Consider the following 27,330-nt stretch of genomic DNA (forward strand, 5'->3'; position numbering starts at 1 on the left):
TCCTCTGAGAAGTGTCTGTTCAGGTCCTTGGCCCATTTGTTGATTGGGTTGTTTGTTCTCTTATTGTCTAATTTTTTGAGTTCTTTGTATACTCTGGATATTAGGGCTCTATCTGAAGTGTGAGGAGTAAAGATTTGTTCCCAGGGTGTAGGCTCCCTATTTACCTCTCTTATTGTTTCTTTTGCTGAGAAAAAACTTTTTAGTTTGAGTAAGTCCCATTTGTTGATTCTAATTATTAACTTTTGTGCTATGGGTGTCCTATTGAGGAATTTGGAGCCCGACCCCACCGACTGTAGATCGTAGCCAACTTTTTCTTCTATCAGACGGCGCGTCTCTGATTTGATATCAAGCTCCTTGATCCATTTTGAATTCACTTTTGTGCATGGCGAGAGAAAGGGATTCAGTTTCATTTTGTTCCATATGGATTTCCAGTTTTCCCAGCACCATTTGTTGAAGATGCTATCCTTCCTCCATTGCATGCTTTTAGCCCCTTTATCAAATATAAGATAGTTGTAGTTTTGTGGATTGGTTTCTGTGTCCTCTATTCTGTACCATTGGTCCAACCGCCTGTTTTGGTACCAGTACCATGCTGTTTTTGTTACTATTGCTCTGTAGTATAGTTTGAAGTCTGGTATCGCTATACCGCCTGATTCACACTTCTTGCTTAGCATTGTTTTTGCTATTCTGGGTCTTTTATTTTTCCATATGAATTTCATGATTGCTTTCTCTATTTCTACAAGAAATGCCGTTGGGATTTTGATTGGCATTGCATTAAACCTATAGAGAACTTTTGGTAATATCGCCATTTTGATGATGTTAGTTCTGCCTGTCCATGAACAGGGTATATTTTTCCATCTTCTAAGATCTTCTTCTATTTCTCTCTTTAGGGTTCTGTAGTTTTCATTGTATAAGTCTTTCACCTCTTTTGTTAGGTTGATTCCCAAGTATTTTATTTTTTTTGAAGATATTGTGAATGGAGTGGTTGTCCTCATTTCCATTTCAGAGGATTTGTCGCTGATATACAGGAATGCCTTTGATTTATGCGTGTTGATTTTATATCCTGCCACTTTGCTGAATTCATTTATTAGCTCTAATAATTTCTTTGTAGAGCCTTTTGGGTCTGGTAGGTATAGAATCATATCATCTGCAAATAGTGATAATTTAAGTTCTTCTTTTCCTATTTTGATGCCTTTAATTTCTTTCGTCTGTCTAATTGCTCTGGCCAGTGTTTCGAGAACTATGTTGAAGAGAAGTGGAGAGAGAGGGCATCCCTGTCTTGTTCCAGATTTTAGAGGGAATGCCTTCAGTTTTTCTCCATTGAGAATGATGCTAGCCTGAGGCTTAGCATAGATTGCTTTTACAATATTGAGGTATGTTCCTGTTATCCCTAGTTTTTCTAGAGTTTTGAACATAAAGGGATGCTGTACTTTGTCGAATGCTTTTTCCGCATCTATCGAGATGATCATATGGTTCTTATTTTTAAGTCTATTGATGTGGTGAATAACATTTATTGATTTCCGTATATTGAACCAGCCTTGCATCCCAGGGATGAATCCTACCTGATCATGGTGTACAATTTTTTTGATATGTTTTTGTATCCGATTCGCCAGAATTTTATTGAGGATTTTTGCATCTAGGTTCATTAGAGATATTGGTCTGTAGTTTTCTTTCTTTGAAGTGTCTTTGTCTGGTTTAGGTATCAGGGTGATGTTGGCCTCATAGAATGAATTTGGAAGTTCTCCCTCCTTTTCTATTTCCTGAAGTAGCTTGAAAAGTATTGGTATTAGTTCTTCTTTAAAGGTTTTGTAAAATTCTGCTGTATACCCATCCGGACCTGGGCTTTTCTTAGTTGGTAGTCTTTTTATGGTTTCTTCTATTTCCTCAATTGATATTGGTCTGTTTAGGTTTTCTATATCCTCCTGACTCAATCTGGGCAGATCATATGACTTAAGAAATTTATCAATGCCTTCACTATCTTCTAATTTATTGGAGTATAAGGATTCAAAATAGTTTTTGATTATCTTCTGTATTTCTGAAGTGTCTGTTGTGATATTGCCTTTTTCATCCCGTATGCTAGTAATTTGAGTTCTCTCTCTTCTTCTCTTCGCTAGCATGGCTACGGGTCTGTCGATTTTGTTTATTTTTTCAAAGAACCAACTTTTAGTTTTGTCAATTTTTTCAATTGTTTCTTTTGTTTCGATTTCATTAATTTCAGCTCTGATTTTAATTATTTCTTGCCTTCTACTTCCTTTACTGTTGTTTTGCTCTTCTTTTTCAAGGATTTTGAGATGAAGTATGAGATCATTTATTTGTTGGGTTTTTCTTTTTTTAAGGAATGAACTCCAAGCAATGAATTTTCCTCTTAAAACTGCTTTCAATGTGTCCCATAGATTCCGATATGTTGTGTCTGTGTTTTCATTTATCTCTAAGAATTTTTTAATTTCCTTCTTGATGTCTTCTATAACCCATTGATCATTCAGTAACCTATTGTTCATTCTCCAAGTGATGTATGCTTTTTCCTTCCTTCTTTTATCGTTGATTTTCAGTTTCATTCCATTATGATCAGATAAGATGCATGGTATTATCTCTACTCCTTTATATTGTCTAAGAGTTGCCCTGTGACATAATATATGATCTATTTTTGAGAAGGATCCATGTGCTGCTGAGAAAAAAGTGTAACTGCTTGATGTTGGGTGGTATACTCTATATATGTCAATTAGGTCTAGGTTATTAATAGTGTTATTGAGTTCTATAGTTTCCTTATTCAACTTTTGTTTGGAAGATCTGTCCAGTGGCGAGCGAGGTGTGTTGAAGTCTCCCATGATTATGGTGTGGTGGTCTATTAGACTCTTGAACTTGAGAAGAGTTTGTTTGACGAACATAGCTGCACCATTGTTTGGGGCATAAATATTTATGATTGTTATGTCTTGTTGGTGTATGGTTCCCTTAAGCAGTATGTAGTGTCCCTCTTTATCTCTTTTAATTAACTTTGGCTTGAAATCTATTTTATTTGATATGAGTATGGACACGCCTGCTTGTTTCCGAAGTCCATATGAGTGATATGATTTTTCCCAACCTTTCACCTTCAGCCTATGTATGTCTTTTCCTATCAAATGTGTCTCCTGTAGGCAGCATATTGTTGGGTCTTGTTTTGTGATCCATTCTACTAGCCTGTGTCTCTTAATTGGTGAGTTTAAGCCATTAACATTTAGGGTTATTATTGAGATATGGGTTGTTCTTCCAGCCATATTTGTTTATTTCTGTTACTAAACATGGTTTGTTTTCCTCTTTGATTATTTCCCCCCCCCCTTTACTGTCCTACCTCCCACTGTTGGTTTTCATTGTTATTTTCCATTTCCTCTTCCTGTAATGCTTTGGCGAGGATGTTTTGAAGAGATGGTTTTCTAGCTGCGAATTCTTTAAACTTTTGTTTATCGTGGAAGGTTTTAATTTCATCCTCCATCCTGAAGCTTAATTTCGCTGGATACACAATTCTTGGTTGGAACCCATTTTCTTTCAGTGTTTGAAATATGTTATTCCAGGATCTTCTAGCTTTCAGAGTCTGTGTTGAAAGATCAGCTGTTATCCTGATTGGCTTACCCCTAAATGTAATCTGCTTCCTTTCTCTTGTAGCTTTTAAAATTCTCTCCTTATTCTGTATGTTGGGCATCTTCATTATAATGTGTCTAGGTGTGGATCTCTTATGATTTTGCACATTCGGCGTCCTGTAGGCTTCTAGGATTTGGGATTCTGTCTCATTCTTCAAGTCTGGGAAGTTTTCTTGTATTATTTCATTGAATAGACTGTTCATTCCTTTGGTTTGGAGCTCTGTACCTTCCTGTATCCCAATGACTCTTAAGTTTGGTCTCTTAATGTTATCCCATATTTCTTGGATGTTCTGCTCATGGTTTCTTAACAGTCTTGCTGAGCTGTCTATGTTCTTTTCCAGTTGAAATACTTTGTCTTCATTGTCTGATGTTCTATCTTCTAAGTGTTCTACTCTGCTGGTAGTATTCTCCATTGAGTTTTTAAGTTGGTTTATTGCTTCCTGCATTTCTAGGATTTCTGATTGCTTGTTTTTTATAACCTCTATCTCCCTGTATAGTTGATCCTTTGCTTCCTGGATTTGTTTGCGTAATTCGTTGTCAAAGTGATCTTTCATTGTCTAATTTTGCTGTTTAATGTCTTCCTTGATACTCCAGATCATCTGAAGCATGTATATCCTGAATTCTTTATCTGACATTCCATCTGCTGCAGCTGTTACCTCTTCTAAAGTTGCGTTGACCTGCATTGCTTGTGGTCCTTTCTTTCCTTGTCTTTTCATACTGCTTGCGTATCTTTCCTGCAGGTGCGGGCGGCGGCTCTGCTCTCTCCTTATTCCAATTGGGGTGTCGTGGCTACCACGCCGGCAGGTCACTGGGCCTGTTCTGGGAGCTGGCAGAGGCTCTGTTCTGCCCCTACTCCAATTGGGGTGACGAGTGTACCACGCCGGCAGGCCACCGGGCCTGATCCGCCGGTCGGTTGCAGGTTTGCCTACCCTGCAGGCGCAGGCGGTGGCTCTACTCTGCCCCTACTCCAAATGGGGTGACGTGTCTGTCGTACCGGCAGGCCACTGGGCCTGTGCCGCTAGTCGGTCGCAGATCTGCCCACCTTTCGGGCACGGGTGGAGGCTCTGCTCTGCCCCTACTCCAATTGGGGTGTCGTGACTACCCCGCCTGCAGGACGCTGGGCCTGTTCCTGGCACGGGCGGCGACTCTGCTCTGTCACTACTCCAATTAGGGTGGTGTTTGTACCACGCCGGCAGGCTCCTGGGCCTGATCCGCCGGTCTGTTGTAGGTCTGCCTACCTTGGAGGCGCGGGCGGTGGATCTGCCCTGCCTCTCCTACCACGCCTGCTGACCCCTGGGCCTGATCTGCAGGTTGATCACTGGTCTGCTCACCCTGCGGGCACGGGTGGCGGTTCCGCTCCTCCCCCACTCCAATTGGGGTCACGTGACCACCACACCGGCAGGGCCTGATCCGGGCGTGGGAGAAGGATCTGCTCTGCCCCTACTCCAGTTGGGGTGACGTGTGTACCACACTGGCAGGCCACTGGGCCTGACCCGCCAGGCTGTCACAGGTCTGTTTACCTTGCAAGCGCGAAGGGCGGCTCTGCCCTGCCCCTCCTACCACGCCCATGTACCACTGGGTCGCGGGTCTGCCCACCTTGCGGGTGCGGGTGGCGGCTCCGCTCCACCCCCTCTCCAATTGGGGTCACGCGGTCACCACGCTGGCGAGCCGCTGGGCCTGCTCCGGGCGCTGGCGGCGGCCCGGCTCCTCCCCTCTGGCTCGAGGACAAATTGAGGAGACTCGGGTGACTGAGCCTCACCCCCCTTACCAGGAGACCAACTGTTTCTGTCACTGCTGGTATTGATGAAGTTCTCTCCTCCGCCGCTTTCTGCTGACATCAGATCTCTGCCATGTTGGTATCCTATGCGAATGGCAGCATTTCGTTCCCCTTGCCGGGCAACCCAAGCAACGGGTGAGTCCTGACCGGCCCTCAGCAGGACCCGGACCGAGACGCAGTTTCCGCGGGCTCCTAGCCCCGGTCCAGGGAAGTTCAGGGAGCCGGAACTCGGCCGTTCCGTGCTCCGTGTAAGCTCCTATAAGTGTAAGCTCCAAGAAGCAGTCCCCGCGGGCTCAGTTCCGGGAGCCGGAATTCGGCTGCTTAGTGCTTGGTGTATGCTCTGATAGTAGCAGGGTCCATGAAGCAGCCTCCGCAGGCTCCGCAGCCCTGGGCCAGGGCGGTTCCGGGACGGTTCCGGAAGCCGGAACTCGGCCGCCCCGCGCTCGGTATTCACTCCGATAAGATCAGATTCTAAGAAGCACCCAGGTGCTGAACCCTAGCAATCTGTCTGCAAGCCGCAGGCGAATTGCAGCCTGAAATTACCTGTTCTATGGCTGAATGAGCTGCGGTCAGTCGAAAACAGGGAAGGTGACGTCAGTTTACCAACATGGTGGCTGCTGGCCTCCTCTGTGGTCTGACCGGTGTGGAGAACCGAGATGGACCGCTTCCTTCCCCCGTCTCGAACCCAGAATTCAGCCCTGAGTTCGGTGCTTGCGCGGCTGGCAGAAACTGCAGCACTGTAACCCTGCGTCTCTATCCCAGCGCGCGCTGCAGACTCTAGCCGTGGGGCGATTTGCTGAATAAGCAGTGTTACCCTCCGTGCGACAAACCTCTCGAGTTTGAGTCCCCGTAGCCGATCCTCGTGAGATGGAAATCCTTCCTCCAGGTTCCGGAGCACCCCACTATTGCTGGAAATTCCTAACAAGATATCCTTTAGCCGTCCTGACTTGTCATACTCCCACACAGTGAAGCAGCACACGGGGCAATGCACTCCCCTCGCCGCCATCTTCCTCTCCTATATCTGTGTAGAGTTTTGACATCAATATTATGTAAGATTAAGTCCACTTTTTTTCTTCATGTATTTAATAGTACAATTTAATTTTATTCATATGTTTTTTTTTTTGAATATGTGAGACATTTACATCATTCACTTGTCTAAACCATACTTGGAGCTAAATCCTGCTTCCAAAAATATCACCCACTCTGCTTGTTCTGAAGTGTCCCTTATGTTTGAATTAGTTCATCTTTTTTTTCCCCAGTGTTTCAGTTTGGAAAACTGAGCATTCTTTCTTATACTCTCTCATATTTTGCTTTCTTGATTAAATTAGATATTTAGAAGTCACTTCATCAGTTTTCATCTATCAGTTTTTTCAGTCTTCTGTGTGTACGTAAGAAGTTTGTGCATATAGTATATTGAATCTGGGGGAGGGGTGTATCCTCAAGTTAATTCCTAGGTATGTTTTTTCTGGGTCAAAAAGAAAATTCATTTATGGCTATATAAATATTCCAAATTGCCCTCCTGCAGTGAATGAAAATACCTGCTTTCCCACAGCTTTGTCAAGAAAAGATATTTTTGATCTATTGAATTTCATCAGATAAGTGAAAATGATAGTTTTAATATGAATTTTATATGAACTGAGCATTTTTCATATGTTTAAAGACAGTCACCAACTTTTTCATGTAAACTTTCATATATACCTATTTTTCTATTGAGCTTGCTTTTTCTTGTTTTTAAGAGCTCTATCTACGTTAGGATGATTTGTGATGTTCCAAGTCCCTCCTGAGACCCTGAACAAACCAGTCACCTCATCTTAGTGGGGATGGAGAGAGTTCAGTGTCTTCAATTGCCATTCAGACCACTTTCTATTTCTCCAAGGCTGTCAGCCAACCTGTCAAATATCAGCATATTGGAGTCTGCATCCTTTTCTATAATATAGATTGCATGTATTTTCTTACAGCTCACCATTGATTTATTTTACTTTGTTTTGAAAAAAAAAAATTAATAGTGAAATTTACCAGCATTTTCTAGTATTAAATTGTTAGAAACTAATTTCCTATATTCAGATTCTAGAAGAAATCATTCATGTGCTATTTTAGTGTTTGTACAGTTTTTTTTTCCATTTGTACCTCTGATCAATTGGTGCTTATTATTGTGAGTGAGATGAGGAATGGACCTAATTCCATATTTATACAAATAGTTCATATCTAATGAATGATGACCAGGTATCAGGTTTCTACCTGGTCGTCATGCCCACCCCTCCCCGTGGTGACTGCCCTGGTATTTGTTAAAAGTATTAGGAGAAAATTTTAAATAAGTGAAAGATTAAAATGCTTTTTCTTTTAAACATAAAAATTATCTAAAAATGATAGCTTAAAACCAAATGGGTCACTAGGTGCAGTGGTGCACACTTGTAATCCTAGTAGCTTACAAGGCTAAGGCACAAGGATGGCAAGTTCAAGACCAGCATTAGCAACTTAGCAAGGCACCAAGCAACTTAGTAAGTCCCTGTCTCAAAATTAAAAAAAAAAAAAGTTTAAAAGGGCTGGGGATGTGGCTCTGTGGTTAAGTGCCCCTGGGTTCAATCCCCTGTACCAAAAAACAAACAAACACCCAAAACACCACACAAATCACTGTACTGTCCTTAAACAAGAAGGATGCAGACTGATATGCTGATGTTTGACAGGTTGGCTGACAGGCTAGGGAGAAATACAAAGTGGCTTGAATGACAACTGAAGACTGAACTCTCTCCATCCCCACTAAGATGAGGTGACTGGTTTGTTCAGGGTCTCAGGAACATCACAAGCCCTAGAAATACTGTTTTCCTTCCTAGCACTTTGCCATAGTCAAATGAAAGTTTGGGTGGGTGTAATTCACCATTTAAATGCTCTGGGAACAAAAAAGGCCAGAATTTAATGTCCCCTTTCAATCTCTGTCCATCTCTTTCTACTTTCCCCATCTGCCAGTTCCTCTGTCTGGAATGGAGTATGCCTTTTGCAAACTTCAGACTGTACTTACTTTCTATTTGCTTTTTCTCTGTGTAGGTGCCAATGTGGGATATTTATCCTTGTTAGACGCTGACTATGACAGAAGACCTCCAAACAAATACTTTGCTAAGGCAGTGAACTACACAGTACATTTCCAGTGGATCCAATGCCTGTTTTGGGATGAGAGAGAGTGGAAATCTGAAAGTTTCTCTCCACAACCAGGAACTTCTCCAGAAAAAGTTAATTGCAGGTATGAGCATACTGTTGGGAAAGAGTCCGGGAATTTTAGCAAGTGACTACATTGGCTTCTTCATTTGGTCTGGGCCCTGGAATCTCTTCTGAATCATGTCCTCCCATGAATAGCTGGAAAAGTCTTGGATGGCACAACCCTAACAGGATGAGCCTTTTATACCCATTCTCATGTCAGTCTTGATTCTTCCATGCTGTCCTGTGGCTCTGAGGGGAGGGGACTGATTTCTACCTGGTCATCATGCCCACCCCTCCCAGTGATGACTGCAGTGCAGTAGCTATTTATTGAGCTTCTTTCTACTCAGAAAAGATTCAATAGAGAAGAGGCAACAGGGGTCCAGTTTTATTATCATGGAAATGCTGGTACCCCTTGGGTGTGCAGTTTGAAGTCAGACAGACAGGGTCCTCTGCTCTCACTGCCCCTCTGTCCCTCCTCTTCCTGTGCAGAGGAGTCCTCACCCCACACCCCCAGGCCTGGCTCAAGGATGAACATCATGAGACTCTGCACAGACATGAGCTCCCTTCTCAGGAATTTCTGGGTATCTGAATCATGTTACTAAATTGGAAATTCTTTATTTTCTAGCCACAAAATTTACAATTGTATGAGAAGCTTAGTCCTTTCATTTTGGTTGTCCTTACCCTCTTGTTAAGGTAGATATCAACAATAATTTAGGCATATTTAGAAGTAGAAATAGTTGTTTCCTCCTTAGGAAAAATTAAACCATAAGAAACTGTATATTATGGTTGCCAGTTAGGGGGCAAATATGTCCTGATTAGAGCATCTCGATGACATTCATCTTTGTTTTTGACTTTATTGTGTTGCACCCTTTTGTGGTTGTGCCATTTGAATTTTCAGGTAATGGCCCAATATTCCACTTTTATATTTAATTATAAATTAATGCCATCATTCATTCTCTATGACATACCAGTCCCTGCTAGGTACTTTTACAGAAATGAGTAACACATGGAAATTGCTCACAAGTTAGTGAAGATGAGATAGGTTTTATTTTTAAAGATAATATACCATAGTGAGCTTCATCTTTATGTATATCTGTAATACACTTGATTTTTTTGAAAAAGCTATATATAAATATAAGACTGATAGAAGAAAGGGAACCAAGAAAGGAAGGAGGAGAAGGAAAGAAATACTGGGAACTAAATTAGAGAAAATTAAATTCCATGTTTGTATAATTATGTCAAAATGAACCCCGATATTATATATTACTATAATGCACTAATAAAAAGTTGTTTTTTTTTTTAAAGATAGTACTCATGGTGGTGGTCATGGTAGGAGCTGCCAATGATAGGGCCTTTGCAATGCCGAGAACAGGTGCTCAGGCAAAGGTTCACAGCATGTGCTGAGTTGCTGAGAGCAGCCCACAGAAGGGCTTAAACTGAGAGTCTCATGGGGAAGCTGGGCTGAGGCAGGTCCTTCCATGGAGTCTGCAACACATTCAGGACAGTCTCCACAGGCGCTGTATCCAGTTCCCGGATGTGAAGATGTCTGGTACTTCAGAGGAGTCTCGGTCCAAAAAATAATTTCAAACTTAGGTTGGGATACACACTGTGAACTGGGCACACATGGTAGCAGTATGTTTAGGACCTGTTTTCTTTTTCACTCTGGTTAGCTTACCACTACCCTGTGAACAGCTGCTCCTGTTACACATTTGGTATCATAATGTGCATTTTCCTCCTAGCTATGACCGCCTCACAGTGTTCTCTGTCTTGAGAAGAAAGCTAAAGGCTGGTTTTGAAGTGAGCGACATATCCAGTTTACAGCAGTAAGTTCCATCTTCTTCTTTTTTTTTTTTTTTTTAATTCTTGGTTTTATTTCTTATGCTTTAGGATTCTTGTTAAGGAAATCAGGGCCTAATCCAACATGATGAAGATTTGGGCCTACTTTTTCCTCTATTAGGCACAGGGTTTCTGGTCTAATTCCTAGGTCCTTGAAGTTCCATCTTCTAAATCAAGATTTCATTTTGTTGTTGCCACTGCCCACTCAGCATGCTCATGTATAATTAAGCAGATGCTTGAAATCTGTGTTTTAAATGTATTTATTTATTTATTTTTGCATTACAATTCTTAATACACCACTATACCATAATTTATCATATCTCTGATTATATATAAAGTATGTTGACACCAAATTCACATCTTCATACATGTATTTTGTATAATGATGAGGGTCTTATTTTGTTTTTTGGATTATGAATATTAGGAGATAATTGTCTTTAAATACTATATCCACTGTCTGTCTTAGCTTTTTCACTGCTGTGACTAAAAGATCGAATCAGAATGACTTTAGGGGAGGAAAAGTTTATTTGGGGACTCGCGGTTTCAGAGGTCTCAGTCCATAGACAGCTGGCTGCATTCCTCTGGATTCCAGGCAAAGCAGGACATCATGGTGAAAGAGTATGGCAGAGGGAAGTGGCTCACACGATGATCAGAAAGCAGAGAGAGACACTCCACTTGCCAGATACAAAATACATACCCCAAAGCCACACCCCCAGTGCTCTATCTCCTCCAGCCTCACCCCACCTGTCTTCAGTTACCACTCAATGCCACCAGTGATTAATTCACTGATTGGGTTAAGGCTATCCTAACCCAATCCTTTCTCTGCTAAACCTTCTTTCATTGTTTCACACATTAGCTTTTGGCAGACACCTCACATCCAAACCATAACACTGTCTATACTTACATTCACTGACAAAAGAGATTTATAAACATAAGAGAGTCAACAATTTTTTTTAATTTTTAGGTTTAGATTTAGTTCAGTGTGAATTTGGATAATTATAATTGATTATGTTAATATCTATGGTAATGTCACCTCTAGATTTGTCTGACCTGGTTTATACTTATAGTCACAGCTTAATTGTTAATAGCTCTCTTGGTCTCTGAGATGTATCCATTTTAAACAGTAAGTTTAAAATTCACCCTATTTTAATAGCCACTGTTTCATATGAAACAATTTATATTTAGAGTCTGAAACAGGGGTACATCAAGGGCAAGCTTCTGTAGGCAGCAACCTTCTCTGTCTCATTTGTCAAGCTGACCCATGTTTAATACAGAGCTTGTCCCTGGTAGGTGTTCCGTAAACATTTGCTGAGTGAATATTAAGGGCAGATCTGCACTTCCTTGGGTGTTGAGTTTTTGAGTTTTCCTACCTTGATATTCTTATAATAGGAAACTCTGCCTTTATTACTTAATCAACCATAGTATTTCCTGGACTAGTTGGTGAATAAGAGAATTTGTAAATAAGACATTAATTACTAATGTAATTCTTGCTGACCTCAGAGAAGGGTCACCAGTCGTCCAGTGATCAGGGCGCTAAGTGCAGCAGCTCAGCCCTGGTTTCCACAGCACTGACACCATTGGGGAGGGGGCTGTAAACAAAGAGGTTTGGGGAAGCTCAGGGGATGTCCAGATAGAAGACAACACCTGAAGTCACACAGAGGCAGTAGCATCAGGGACATCTGGCCAGAATCCAGGAGGTTCCAAGCCACAGCTCAGGTATAGTAAGGACAAACTAGAGCCAGGTGGTTGTGAGCTGATTGGGTATGGCTTAGAACAAGCTTGTCCTGGTCTTGCTGGGAAAGAAGGAAGAAGAGTCCAGGCAAGACCAGGAGCACAGCCCAATCCTAGATATAGTCAAAGAGCAGTGAGGCAGGGGACATAGCACAGAGTCCCCAAGCAGTATGGACTCCAGGCTCTACCTCTGAAATCTTATCAAAGATTTCATAAGGCTGAGCCCAGCCAGAATACCTTATTAGGTTAAGGGCCCAACACAGGGGACTCTATATGGATACCATTCTGTGGGTCTGCAGGGGCTAGAGGATCTCTCTCCCCAAGCCAGGATTGGTGTGTGACCTACAGGTGGGGAGTAAGCAGTGCCACCCACAGACAGGTACAGGTGGGATATAGATAAGTCTACCTGTTTGGGTCGCTGCGTCTGAAAGACCTGACCAGAACAACTGTAGAGGAGGAAAGGTTTATCTGAGAAAGGTTTATCTGAGAGCTCACAGTTTCAAAGGTCTCAGTCCATAGACAGCCAGCTCCATTTCTTGGGGCTTGAAGTGAGGCAGAACATCATGGTGGAAGAGTAGGGAAAAGGGAAGCTTCTCACATGGTGATTAGTAAGCAGAGAGGGAAAGTCTTTCAGATTCAAATATATACCCCATAGCCACGCCCCCAATGAACCACTTCCTCCAGCTACACCCCACCTGCATCCTGTCACCATCCAGTTAATACCATCTGGAATTAATTCACTGATTAGGTTAAGGCTAGAATCCAATCATTTCTCCTCCAAACCTTTTGCATTGTTTCACATGTGAGCTTTTGCAGACATCACATCTAAACCATAACACTACCTGAAACCCCTCCAACATCTCCTAGCCTTGCCCTGGAGGCAGAAGAGGGAAGGGGGAAGAATGTTGCATCTGCATGTTTGAAGTACACATCTGCATGCCTTAATCTTCATAATAGCATGAGATTGGCATTTTTCTCATTTCCCGATAAAAGTTCCTCAGGCCCAGCGGGTGCAGCTTCCCACCTCAAAGGCAGGTTCAGCACAGGCCTCCTTGTTCTGGAGTTCATGCCATGGTAGCCCTGTATTCAGAAGCTCCTTGCACTGGGGCTCCAGGACATGTTTGAAAACAACCTGCAGACCATCATGTGGTGTGTGTGTGTGTGTGTGTGTGTGTGTGTGTGTGATCAGTTTTCTAAGTGTCTATTTCCATGTGTAATTCTCATTATATCTTTTCCTTTTTTTTTACTCACAGTCACCCACAAAACCTACTTCCCAGTATTTTTATTGTGATTTTTATGATTCTTTATGGATTTTTGGTTACTAAAAGCAGATGTATAGATAATCATGAAAAAAAGAAAATGGGATACATTTTTCTGCAAGAATATACCCCACCTGGCCACAAGTTGTATGCTGTTGTCATTGACACTGGCTTCAGGGCACCAGCTCGATTTACCTCAAAGGTAACATAAGGCCCTGGGGATACTTCGGTGGAGTCTAAGTGTGTAGCCTTCAATGCACGAGAAGTGATGATTTGATGATTTAACTGAACTGTCAATCACCTGTCACCACCAGCTCCATCCAATTCCCTCTTCCCTCCTGCAACCTGTACATGTGTAAGAGCAGAAGGTGGGACCCCCCCCCCCCCACCTTCTCCCAGCTCAAATCCCTTCCCCTCTTTCTGCCTTTACCATGGAAAACAGATCAAAGAGATTGGTTCTGTCTCTGGATTAGTCTCTGTGACTTTGAGAGACAACTCAGTTCTTCTGAGTTGACAGGAATCTATTACCCACCACCCAGATATAGATCTAGGGAGAAAGGAATGAGAATTGATCAGACAAACCTTGGAGACAGGTGGGGACATAGCTGGATTGGAAGCTTGGGGTTAAAAAGAGTCTTCCCAAGCAGATGGAGGATGATATAGAAGGGTGGGGAGTGAGAGGAAATGGTAGGAGGCTGAAGGAAATGATGCAGCATAGGGGAGCATCCATGCCAAGTGGGCAGTGAGAGCAAGGTCTGAGAGATGAACACCATGAGCAGAACCACAAGTCACAGAGACAAGAAGGGAGGTTCCATCTGCATTCAAAATTCACTCCCATTTCCTGAGGGAACTATGGCTGCTTTATGGAAACCTGTAGGACTGGGGGCACTGAGAAGAAAATGGGTCAATGAATGTTAGAAAAGAGATGTGTGTGATGGGGATGTCATGGTACAGCTAGGCACGAAATCTAACATGATCTCTACTCACTACAAGCCCTAGCCTATCAACTATATATTTATAGTAATTCATAAACAGTGAACATCACATAGAAGGAAATTTTTTTTAAATTTTTTATTGTTGGCTGTTCAAAACATTACATAGTTCTTGATATATCATATTTCACACTTTGATTCAAGTGGGTTATGAGCTCCCATTTTTACCCCATATACAGATTGCAGAATCACATCAGTTACACATCCATTGATTTACATATTGCCATACTAGTGTCTGTTGTGTTCTGCTGCCTTTCCTATCCTCTACTATCCCCCCTCCCCTCCCCTCCCCTCCCCTCTTCTCTCTCTGCCCCCTCTACTGACATTCATTTGTCCCCCTTGTATTATTTTTCCCTTTCCCCTCACTTCCTCTTGTATGTACTTTTGTATAACTCTGAGGGTCTCCTTCCATTTCCATGCAATTTCCCTTCTCTCTCCCTTTCCCTCCCACCTCTCATCCCTGTTTAATGTTAATCTTCTTCTCATGCACATAGAAGGAAATTCTCTTAACTAAATTCTCTTAACTAGGACTACTTACAGCAGTCCTAGTATCTTTGAATTAAAAAAATATATATCTTTCTTAAGTGAAAGATTGATAAACACAGTACTCATTCCTGGGTAGCAATACACCAGTGAGGAACAACAAGCCCAGCCCCACTGGAAACAGGCCTCCCCAGGGTGCATCTGCAGAGGTGGAAGCTCCTGCCACCTGACCCTGGTGCCACTCCAGGGCCTAGCAGGCCTCCCCCAGTGTTCCTGCCAAGCTAAAGGAAGGAAGATGCTGCCCCCACCATGTGTTCTAAAGATAAATGCCCCAGTAAATCCCAGGTGGGAACTAACATTTCTAGATCAAGGATGTGAAAAACCATCCAGCCACCCCAGGCTCCATTTCCAGGCTCTAATTCCAGGCCCTAATCCCTGTCCTCCAATCCTCCCTAGTCTAGGAGGACTGTGCAGGCCATGAGGGCACCCCCTTCTCCCCTCAGCTCCATGCTGGGGCCTGTAGCTGTCCCACAGCTTGTCAGGTGGTTTCCAGAAGGATAGAAAGTAGGGAAGATCAGGGAAGCCCTACCCCAGGGGTGCTGGCATCTTCTATGAAACATCTGGAGCTCTCACCCTGTGTCTGTGTTTTAAGGTTTTCATTGTTTTATGTGGTGAAAATGGACTTTCAGAAACCAAAGAGCTCTGCAGTCCTGAGAAGACCCTGTTTGAAAGGAATTCCAGACACACGTTTATCCTGAGGTATTTAGAGATATTTCAACCACACGATTTGGAAAAGATAGGCCAATCAGAATCAGAGTGTTCTCATCATAAGCCCAAAAAAGCAGCATAGAGAACATTGGGAACATCAGTGTACATAAAATTTTATGAAATATTTTTATAGTTTATTATTTGGAGTAGACTAAAGGTAGGTTATATGAGGGGGGAAAGGAGGGAAGGAGAAAGAGAAAGAAGGAAATCAACTAATTTTGCATGCTAAAATCACAATCACAATTCTAGGCCACTAAACCTACCTAAATTAATTAGTATCATTCCAAATCTGGAAGAGTAAGGACATGTGGTCTTGCAAAGTTGGTGGTATTGGACGAGGCAGGATCATTTATCAAGATAGAAGGCCAGCTCCTGCCACTTTTAAAAATGTGAAAGTACTGAACTAAATTATTTTTTCTACTGGAAAATTTTATTAATAGTATTTTCCATTTGGAGTAATTCTTTATTAAGAGAAAAAAAGTTAACTTCTGACTAATTCACTCCAGGCAAAAATACATTAATGAGATTTTCATGACTTGGATTTAGGAAAACTATAGTCACCAATCCCCCTTGTTCTCAGGGGACATATTCCAGGACCCAGATAGATTCCAGAAACAGCAGATAATACCAACCCTGCATACCTCTGTTTGTTCCTATATATACATACCTAGGATACAGTTTCATTTATTAGTTTTTGCACACTAAAATCACAATCACAATTCTAGGCCACTAAACCTGCCTAAATTAATTAGTATTATTCCAAACCTGAAGAGCAAGGACATGTAAGAGTAAGGACATGAGTGAGTATAAGAGTAAGAAGTAAATGACTTCTTATAGTCATTTATTTAAACTTTTCTTAGCAAAAGAGTAAAGATAACTAATAATAAAGTAGAATAATTATAATATACTATAACAAAATGTATTTAAAACTTATGAATTGTTAATTTCTGGAATTCACCAGTTAATATTTTTGGACTCATGCTTGATGGTGGGGAACTGAAGTCATGGAAAGCAGAACTGAGGTTCAGGGGATAAGTGTGATAGATACTGAACCCCTGTGTGCTGGGTGGGATTCACTATCCACTGGCCAGCTCTGGGGCTTCCACCTGTCACTCTGCATGGCAGTTATCTGTTGGCATATCTGCTCCTCATGGATCATTAGTGTCCTGAGTGCCAGCATCAGATTTGGCGAGGTGCCATGCCCATGCCATCCTGCACACAGGGCTGATGTGATGCTGCTGTGTGTCATCAGTGCTCCTGCGCAGTTGGGCCCACTCCGGAAGATCCGCCTCTGGCATGACAGCCGTGGGCCTTCCCCGAGCTGGTTCATTAGCCACGTGATGGTGAAAGAGCTGCACTCAGGACAGAGCTGGTTCTTCCCTGCCCAGTGCTGGCTGGCTGCGGACCAATGGGATGGCCACGTGGAGCGAGAGCTCACCCGCCTGCGCCATGGGTTGGGTTTCCAGAAAGTAAGTCCCATGCCAGTGCCAACCTGCCTACCTGGTGACTGGCACACCTTAGCACCTAGCTCTGCTTCTCTTCTTATAGTCATTTATTTAAACTTTTCTGAAGTTTGGCATATTATCTCTTTTCTTAGTCAACTATCAGGATATTCATATCTTCAGTGATGCATGCAGTAAGTGGCCATGTAAGCATGAACTGATGGCCTTTGCCAACTTTAATCTCTACAGTAATGTTTCTTCTTTTAACAATTACTGCAATACCACCTATGGAATTTCTGGTTACTGGTGGTTTGCAACGTTCATCAGACCCCTAATTAAAGTCTTTCCAGCACCTTGTGTATATATACAAAACAACTTAGATTACTATCACACAATATAGATGTGATCAGGGCCAGATGGCAGGAGATGGTGAAAAGTGACAGTCACCCATGATCTCACAGACCAACTGTGAAAGTTTTGATTTTTACAAGTTCTCTTCCAATCTTTCCCTATTTCCAGTGTTCCCTATTCATTTTGTATAGTTGTAATAAAAAGACTTATGTGTTTTATGCTTCCTAATTCAACATTTTAGAGTAAATTTCTTTATGAATGCTCTTTATGAACAATTTAAGGACTTTATAATGGCTGATATACACTCTTATTTGCTTAAGTATCCACCTACTGGGTACTCTTGATTTTCTTTTATTTACTTCCAAGATAGAAAACTGTAGGTTTGAGTGTGTCTTTGGATTTCTGGCAAATGATTTCCTAAGATGGTTCTCAAGAGTGAGTCAGGGCCCATGAAAGCTGATATTTCCACAGACACTGGATCTCACCAGTCCACTGGGCTCTCCTTCCAGCATGTCCCATTGTCATGGTGGTGAGGAGAACCAGGCTTACAACTGTAGTAGTTTCTGGCTTGACATTGCTAATTTATTAGGAAGCACAATCATCATGAATTTTAAACAAGGGTTTCTAATCAGCCACAGCATATGGAAATTCTTCAGCACCTGAAACCAAGGGACAGATTCAACTGGGACTTTCCTTCAGACTTCCATGTAAGAATGACCACTTAGCTGACTGAACACAGTTAACAATAGGAGATGTGCATTGTTTCTCCTCCAGCTATTTTGCTTGAGAACTTTGTGTAAGAAATTTACACTAAGTTAGCCACTTATGAGTCCATGTAGCTATATTCCATGAATCCACTGTAACTCATTGGACAATCAGTTGACATATAAAAGACACAGTCTTATTCTGTTTCGATTGTTTTGCTGGTGTTTGCTCATTATTCTACTTGTATTTCATATATCAGTCCTATGTATAAGTAATTCTGGTTTTTTTCTACAATGTTGAGCACTAAATAATGTTTGAATTGCATTGAAACATTAAAAATTTAGTGTAATTCCATGGGCAACATAATGCCTGCTACATGGTGGACCATGTGGGTTACAGCATGGGTGGCACCAGCTTTTGGTGCACTCAGAGCCCAGTGAAAATGAACAGTCTGTTGGGGAAAGTACTGAGAACAGTTCCTAAATAGTCTATTAGGAACACATGGAGAAGTGTGTTCAGAGACTCTAGAGAGAAGGGGCTTCTGAGCTAATGTTAAAAATTCAGAAGCCAGACAAGTGAGAGGGAGGAATGATTGGTACCAAGTCTCAGGGGCCTCCAGTAGGAGGCTGGACTAGGCCAAAGTCCAGGGTGGTGGGAGTGTGTGGTTGCAGCAAGATGCTGGTAATGAGGTGGGAGGAAAGAAGCCAGAGCAAGGGGCTGTGTGGATCGTCCACCTGCACCCAGTGGTTATATAGCATCCAGCTAACCAGCCCAGGTAGAAAAGCCAAAAAATTTTGGAGTCTCAGCTTAGGAAATTGTTGGTTATCAGTCAGGATCTCACTTTGTTTACACAAATGTTTGACATCAGGAAATTGTTGTCTTGTGGTTTTCCCTTTCAGCTGTTCTATTCCAAGTTCACAGAGTACCTGGAAGATTTCCATGTCTGGCTCTCCGTGTACAGTCGGCCCTCCTCCAGTGGCTACCTACACACACAGCGGCTCACGGTGTCCTTCTGTCTGCTGTGTGTCTATGCATTCCTGGCAGTCCTGGTCACTGCAGGCGAACATGAGCAGGTGGGAGGCAGCTGATTTTCCCACAATGGCTGCCAATTCTCAAGACCTAAAGCATGGCTCCCTCTTAACCCGGAAATTAGCAAGACTCACTGTACTTGAAGAAGAGTTTAAACCAGGGGAATCAGACTGTGTACCTGGAGGGACCCCAGGTGACATGGCCAGAGATGTAGCTGGGAAGGGTCTGAAAGATGAAAGGTCTGGGTGAGGAGCTGCTGTGGTTGGCTGACCACTGCTGTATGAGACCTCAAACCCCAGGGGCCACAGAGCATGATATCCCCAGAGGTATTGGTAGCCTGGGTTGTCTCGTGGGAACACTCCCAAGTTTTTTTTAAGGTTGACATTTATTCACATTTTAAACAAATGCTTTGGCTGAGAGAACAGGGAAAAGTTAGCATTGCCACATTAGCATTTGGAATGCCAGTTTACACTGCAAACATGGTCTAATTATTCCTCATGAAATGTAGAGAATTAATTCTGAAACAGTTCAAGCAGTTAAAATGGAGAACCTGTCTCTCCTGAGTGAGAGGAAAACAGCATGATTTTGGAGGGTATGGCAAAACAGTGGGATTAGTTTCTTACAACTCAGGGCCACTTATAAGCCCAACCCACTACATCCATATGGTCCCAACCATGCAGCTGCGGATGGTGGCCTTCTTACATGGCACCAGATATCAGAGAGGTCTGGTAACAGTTATAGATTTAGAATTTTTTAAAGGAGTGCCATGTGCAAATAATCAGTTTTTAAAAAATATTTCAAAAAATCTATCACTAATTGGCAAGAAGGGAACCACCATATCCACCTGGGATGTACTCAGGACCTGTAGTCAGAAAACCTATCTTGGGTCACTCCTGTGAGATCAACTAGTTGTCTAATCTGAGGCCTGACCATTTTTCTTTGTTGGGTGGCACATTGAAGACATTGATGCCTTCTTGTCAGATTATAGCAAGGATTAAGTCCATTGAGAATCCCCTTCATGAAAAATGAGTGTCCACAGGGACTTCTACAGGAGAAAAACAAATGACTTTTTTTTGTGATTTTTTTTAACCTGGATTGAGAGAGCAAAGGTTAAGTCTTCGGAACTACAAATGCCCCTGAGTTTTGAGTTGGAATCACTTGAGGAGTTATAACTTCTACTGTTGACTGTCGTAGCTCCCTCTGGATGTCGGCCCCACAGACATCACTCTCCGATCCTTTAGTCTGGGTTTCCTGTGCACCCTCCTGGCCTCCCCAGGGTCACAGCTCTTGGCACTGCTCTTCAGGCTCAGCAAGGTACCTGTGGACTATCTGCACGGCCCTATGCTCCTGAGTGGCACCTCCATTGCTGGGGGATATCCTCTCTAACCAGCCTCTACTTCTGCAGGAAGCGATGGAGTATCCCCGGACTGAGGCATGCAGACTGCTAAGAGGAGTGCAGACAGAGGTCCCTCTGGGTAAGCATGCACTAGAAACTCAAACTCTCCCCTCAAGCTGATCCCCTGGGCCAATCTTTTAGGTAGGAATGGAATCCCCTACTTCCAGTTTGCATTATGTTTCATATATTTAAAAGCCATCTTATTTTCTGTGGGTTGTCCCTTTCCTTTGCCCCTCTTCATTGACTTCATAGAATCCTTTCTTTTTCTAAACAAGATTTAAGTGATTGCCACTTAGTTATGTAAATGGGCCTTTGTCCAATGGAGACTGAATACTTTTTCCCAGTTGCTATTGTTGTTTCAGTTTTATTATTTTAATTTTTTTATATTACCATTTATCACTATTTTCTTTTAAGGCTCTTTTTACTATTTAAAACGTTTTTCCAATACTGCTATATTTCCTGAGGGCAGCCCTGGGTGACTGAGGAGGTGTCAATTCCACACTGGGATGGCAACATTAAAAAGTCCTCATCTTAGCTTTGTCCCATATCTCAGAAAGGCTAATTATGATGGGTCAGGAAGAACTGGAGGTAGTGTACCAGGTAGCTTTAAGATGTCCCTGGGTTGACATCATACATTTGCCTTTTTTTCAATCAGATCCTACTTCCTGTAGAGGTACCCAAGACACCCAGGAGCCATGTAAGGTATGTGGACAACTACATGCATTAACTAATTCTCTAGCATAGCAGGCTAATAATAAGATTTCTCTGGCATTCTTCTTTGGCTGCATGTGGTATGACCATGGGAAGGTCACACATTGTGCTGGCTGGGATCCATTATCTGGAAAAGTAGGGCTGATTCTCAAGCCCCAGTGAGGGGGGATGGGCATCCAGGTAGTATCAAGAAGAAGGAGTTTCTGCAGAGGCCAGAAAAATGGGAGAGGAGCAGCCCTGCAGAACCTAGAAAGCCTCATGTATATGTTCAGTGAAAACTGCCAAGGCCCCTGTGAAGAAGAAAGGCCTGGATGTCTGCTTAGCCTGCTCCTTTCAGCCTAGCACGAGGAGCAGGGGCTTGGAGGAGCTGTTGCAGTGATATGAGCTCCAGGTCTCAAATAGGCCTCTGACTAAAAGCAAGTGTAGGGCAGTTTCTAATGGTGTGACCACAGTAACCCATTGGGATTTTGCTTGTGGGATCTAGGTGACTATGCCCTTAGCTTAGTCTGTGCTTCTTAGTCTCTCACCCCTGCCTGGCAGCTTCAGGGCCTTTGCTTGGAGCATTGTATGCCCTATCCCTAAATGCTGTGCTGGGATTCTCTCTCTCCCACCTTGGAGCCTTTTATCAACCATTGCTCTTGACTGAAACCCTCCTTGGGCAGGTAGTGCCTCCTAGGAATCAGGGTGCAATTACCTGAAAAATGGAGCTGCTACCAAGCCACAGGCATTGCTTCATGGTCACCCCACAGGTCCTAAGGAGCCAGCTCCCAAGGCTGACTGTGCTTCCCCCTCAGAATTCAAGGACTGCACTTGACCATGTGCCATGCCTGTCCTGTGAGAAGGCTCATATGGCACCATTGTCGAGGAGTTCACTATCTATGGGAATATTGACCTTGGCCTGTCCTTGTCATTCCAGCATTCTGTATCAGCCATTCCTTCTGGGAGTGATGGGAGCAGAAGAAAGGCAGAAGGCAATGACACAGCCTGCCCATCCATGGACTTGGAGGCCTGCAGGCCTGACCACCAGGGGACTTTGCAAAGGGAAAAGAGCCACCACTCCCCTCCTGGCTTACAAGGTGACATTGCCATGTGGTTGCAACAGGCAGCCCTCTTTTCTGCAGGCCCATCATCAGCCTTAGCCATGAGAGAGGCAGGATGAACAGAGTTGGAGTTGAGACGCATGTCACTAGACACTTGAGTCTTATCTAAAAACAGGCTTGGACTCATTTGAAATGGTGGCTTCTAACTTTGCCCCAAATCCTGATTGATTTCTTATTTATATTCAGTATAAATTACATCATATCTTTTTAAAAGCTAGTAATAGTGTCTTCACACTTCTTTATATATTCTGAAATTTGAAGCTTTGTGTTTTAAATTTTTTCCACATTTCTTTTGCTGGTGCATTATAGTTGTACATAATGGTAGGATTTGTTGTTACATATTCATACACGCACACAATATAACAGTAAATCTACCAATATTATTCCTTAGTCTGTCCCCTTCCCCTTCCCTCCTCCTCCCTCCTGGTCCCTTTCTTCTATTCTCCAGATCTCCCTTCATTAGATTTTCCTTAGATGTGCCCCTCCCATATTTCTTTTCTTTTTTTCTCTGTGGTGAAGCTTTGCTTTTATAAAATGTAAATTAGAGTGAATAGCAGCCCTTCCTTCAATTATGCTGCAGGCTCAGCAATGAGCTGGAAAAGCAGAAAATGACCTGGAAAACAAGGGCTGCACCCAGGGAGGGCAGGTCATCCTGTGCTTGGGTCTCAAGTTGCATGTGTGCAACCATGAGGGCCTACTCAACACAGGGCCTAGAGCATTGGTTTTGGGTAGCAGGTGAACCCTGCTCTGCATACTCACCATAGGAGCAGAAAAAGGTCTTTTCTGTGGGTGAATGAGACCTCAGGTAGGTGAGCCTATAGTACAGACACCAGTATTGCCAAAAGTATGACTACCCTCCATGGCAAGCTGGACACATGCATTCTGGGAAGTGAAAGCTCAGAAGTGGAAAGTTCGCACTGGTGGACCAGACGCCAAGGAGGTGGTGGGGAAGGTGTGGCTTAGGAAGACACTGCCATCCCATCCTGGTCACACCTCTGCATTCCTGTTGCATGTTCAGCAAGTGTCCTTTGGTTTGCCCAATGCCAGCTTCCTGGTCTATTGAGATGGGCTGGGTTTAGTTGCCCTTGATTGACACTGCCTCCTGCCCCCAGATGTTCCCCCATTGGGATTTATCTCTAAGAACCATCCCTTGAGAAAAGGAGTTCTACAATTCCCCTCCAAGGAGAGGGACTTTGTGGGGTGACCTCTGGTTATGTGCATGGCTCTGGAGGAATTGCATAGCTAAGAGGAAATGATGAAGGTTGTGGGGACAAGTCACAGCTCTGTGTCCAAATGGTGTGAGTGAGTCTTAATCCAGTCAGAGCAGATCCTACAGATCTAAGTCAGCCTACTTAGTCATTTGGGATCTGAGATGGAAACTAGTCCCTCTGCCTCTAATGCTGGGGACCTCTCCATCATTTTAAGAGGCATTTTAGTAGAACCCCTAAGGTGCTATCCTGGACCTTCAAGCAAAGATCAATGTTCTAGCTCAAAGACCATCAGGAAAGATGAGTTCCTTTTTAACCCATTTGTTCTATTCAGGCCTTCCACTGATTGGGTGAAGGCCCATCTACCGTCAAAAGGCCTCTGCTTTATTCAGTCCACAACACAAATGCTAATGTCATCTGGAAACTCCCTCATAGACACACCCACAATAATCTTTGGCCCAATTTCTAAACACCCTACAACCCAGTCAAGGTGACACTAAGCTCACCATCACACTGTGGGTGAGGATGTTGGGTCTGTTAACCAGCTTGTCTCTGTCTTACTCTTCTGTAGCTCCAAAAGGTGGTTTTGAAGGGCTCATGCCCCAGTGGTCAAGAGCTGGCATGCCTTGGTCAAACTCTGCAGCATGGGCCATTTGTGGATCAGCTTCCCTAGCCTGTGGACTAGGGACAGGACTCATAGGCTACAGGTGAGCTTTTGAGGCTTTCAAATATACTCAGGTCACTTGATGAAAGTCTAGCATTTGTAAAGGAGGCCCCTCTTTTCTAGGAACACATAAAATGCAGATACCAGATGTCACCATTGATATTTTCTCCCTCACCCCACTCCACCCCATGGGAGTGAGCAGAATCATATGCAAACCCCAAAGGATCAGTTGCTTGGGCAAGCTCTGCAACAGCCCAGATGGCATACTGGGTTTTAAATAAGAAGCCCTAGGCTCCTCATTAAGGAATGAAGGGCCAGTCACCAAGCTCCTGAGAGGGAGCTCAGACAAAGTGCTCATCATCTCCTGTTTGAAAAAGCCCAGGCACAGAGGAGGCTGAGGCAGGAAGATTGTAAGTTAAAGGCCAGCCTCAGCAATTTAGAAAGGCCCTGTCTCAAAACAAAAAAATAAAAAGGACAGAGGACATAATTTAGTGGTAGAGCTCACCTGGGTTTAATCCCCAGTACAACAACAAACAAGCCTATGCCTGTGCAACAGTTACCATCCATGCACCATCCATTCGGGACTGCCCCCGGCACTCAGTGCCTCTTGGTCTGGCTGCCGTGTGGCTTTGGTCACCACTAGAGGCCCCAGAGTCATCTCATGGCTCCTGTGGGCCCACATGTTCCTAAACCATGGGAAGTAGGTCACAAAGCCAAGGCCTTTTCTTCCTTATGATCTCCCCTCACCCATATGCACACACTGAATCACCGTGAGGATGGATGAGGCACTAGAGCCCTCTGTGCCTCAGTTTACCCATCTGGAAAGTATGGATCCTCGGCCCTTAATTCTTGGGGTCCAAGGAGGCAGGTGGAGTTCCAAGTGCTCTCCTGCTCCCACTGCATCCACTTGTTGCAGCTGTCACCAGGTCACACCTGCCTTTTCCTCCTCTTCCCTCCCTCTGCTCTGTTGCTGTGTGTTGGATTTCTTTTCTCTTACCACTGAGTAGCTTTAGAAAGGCAGATATTCTCTCAGCAAGGAATGACTCTCCTCTAATGGGCTGAAAGATACAGTGCCCACGTCCAGTAGCCCCAACCTGGCTGCAGTCCCACTTCCTGCCCAAGGTCTCAACCTGCAAAGGTGCTGACCTACTCCTGTGTCCCCATGCTCAGGTGGTAGTGACCATGGTGGCTTGCTCCCACAAGGGTACTGACTGCATTCTCTCCTGGACAGGTTTGTTATGGCTCAGTGTATGAGGTGGCTGCACCTGTTGTCCCTTTCCGTGGTCTGCTGCGTGTTTGTCACCCAGCCACTCATGGTAAGACACACCTTCTGAGGCAGAGGTTCCTCTGTTCAGCAGGACACTGGAGAGGGGGATGCATTTTGGCAATGCATGTTGGCTGCATTTTGGCAATGCATTTCTTTTCTTTATAGTTTGATTTGAGATGTGGTGAGAAAAAAAAAAGAGGGATCCAGGCCTTGTGCTAAGCTCCATAGGTGACCACCCATTTTTCAGTTGAGGAACCTGAGCCTGGATAACTTAAGTCTCTCAGGCCAGGCCAGGCCTGGTAAGGGGTCAAGCCTCTGGTGAGTGGTTCAGAACCAGGAAATGGAGGCCTATTGGCAATGAGGTACCAGGAGGACAGTTCTGTGGAGGGAACACAGCCCAATGCTGATGATAGCCCCTGCTATCATATCTCTCCCTCCAGATATGCATCATGGCATTGGGCTTTGCTTGGAAAAAAAAAGACGACAACCAATTTTTTGCTGAGTCTTTATATGAAGCAACCAGGAATCTGGACTTGGAATTGGAAGAACGTTCCGGAAGCCATGTTCCCCTTTCTCACAGCTGCTGCATTTCTGACTGTGCAAGGGAAGTTGAAAAAGTAAGGGGATTATCAGTGCAGCATGAACTGGGCTTTGGAGAACCATGCTGTATGTGTTCTTGTCATGTACTTCCCTTCTTCCCTCCATCCTTAATTTCCTTTCTTTCTCCTTTCCTTCCTATATTCGGTTTTGCTTGTTTGTACATATGGTATTGTCTTAGGTGTGGATGCTATGAAAAAGAGCAAGGTCTTTCAGCCACCACAAAGAAACTCACAGGCTTGTTGTTGACATGAATATACATAAAATAAAATGTGCTATTCTATTCTGAGAAGTAATCACTGGTCCTTATGACCAAGGCTGCAGCCCCAGTTCATTCACAGTCAGATACCATCTCTCCCTCTGCTCACCCTCCCTCCCCTCCTCTCAGAAAGCCCAGAGACTCCAACAGGCTAAGCAACCTCATCAGGTGACTGATCTACAGCCTTCCTCCCTGGCACCTGGATGATGAGAATATATACTGAGCATCAATTATATAGTCCGTGGTCATTGTGTCGTTATGATTTGGATGTGAGGTGTTAGGAGAGCCTTAACCCAATCAGTGAATTAATTCCCTGATGGGATTAACTGAGGGGAATTGAAGGCAGATGGGTGTGGCTGAAGGAGGTGGGGCATTAGGGGTGTGGCTTTGGGGTATATATTTTGTATCTGGCAAGTGGAGTCTCTCTCTCTCTGCTTCCTGATCATAGTGAGAGCCACTTCCCTCTGCCACACTCTTCTAGCTTGATGTTCTGCCTCACTTCAAGCCCCAAGGAATGGAGTCAGCTGTCCAAGGATTGAGACTCTGAAACTATGAGCCCCCAAATAGACTTTTCGTCCTCTAAAATTTTTTTGTCATGTCTTCTATTCACAGCAGTGAAAAAGCTGACTAAAACAGTCATGCTACATTTACGTTCACTATATCAATTTGTTGCTTATAAGATTTTGTGAAGTAGGCAGGATTATTGCATCCCACTTTAAAGATAAGGATATTGGGGCTCACAGAGGTGAAATAATAAAGGCCAAGGCCACATAGCAGTACGGTACACCCCAGCACCTCATCTGAGGAGCAGTTTTGTTGTGGTTTTTCCTCACACCTGTTGGATCTCAACTTTCCTTTCTGCTTCAAGGCTTTCTTACCTTTTCCCCAGGTGCAGATACTCCACCTCCCTACTCTATCTCTGTTCTTTCTCTTTCTATAGATTTTTCCTCAGGGG

The 27,330-nt window shown here is 43.6% G+C and overlaps 1 protein-coding gene across 1 annotated transcript in view; it reads left to right on the forward strand.

The window, feature by feature from the left end:
* Positions 1-27,330, forward strand: part of LOC124097225 (checkpoint protein HUS1) — a 177,108-nt gene that overhangs the window by 110,027 nt on the left and 39,751 nt on the right. The window contains exons 39-51 of the mRNA XM_058582002.1: positions 8,428-8,620; positions 10,317-10,400; positions 13,398-13,605; positions 15,531-15,637; positions 16,899-17,115; positions 19,044-19,217; positions 20,368-20,487; positions 20,579-20,648; positions 21,225-21,271; positions 22,197-22,356; positions 24,160-24,295; positions 25,484-25,568; positions 25,960-26,136. Coding sequence (XP_058437985.1) covers positions 8,428-8,620; positions 10,317-10,400; positions 13,398-13,605; positions 15,531-15,637; positions 16,899-17,115; positions 19,044-19,217; positions 20,368-20,487; positions 20,579-20,648; positions 21,225-21,271; positions 22,197-22,356; positions 24,160-24,295; positions 25,484-25,568; positions 25,960-26,136 — 1,778 coding nt within the window. The remainder of the gene's footprint in view (positions 1-8,427; positions 8,621-10,316; positions 10,401-13,397; positions 13,606-15,530; positions 15,638-16,898; positions 17,116-19,043; positions 19,218-20,367; positions 20,488-20,578; positions 20,649-21,224; positions 21,272-22,196; positions 22,357-24,159; positions 24,296-25,483; positions 25,569-25,959; positions 26,137-27,330) is intronic.

This window comes from Marmota monax, unplaced genomic scaffold (assembly GCF_021218885.2).
Source record: "Marmota monax isolate L192 unplaced genomic scaffold, Marmota_monax_Labrador192_F-V1.1 WCK01_AAM20220418_F8-fsc00342, whole genome shotgun sequence".
Lineage (NCBI taxonomy): Eukaryota > Metazoa > Chordata > Mammalia > Rodentia > Sciuridae > Marmota > Marmota monax.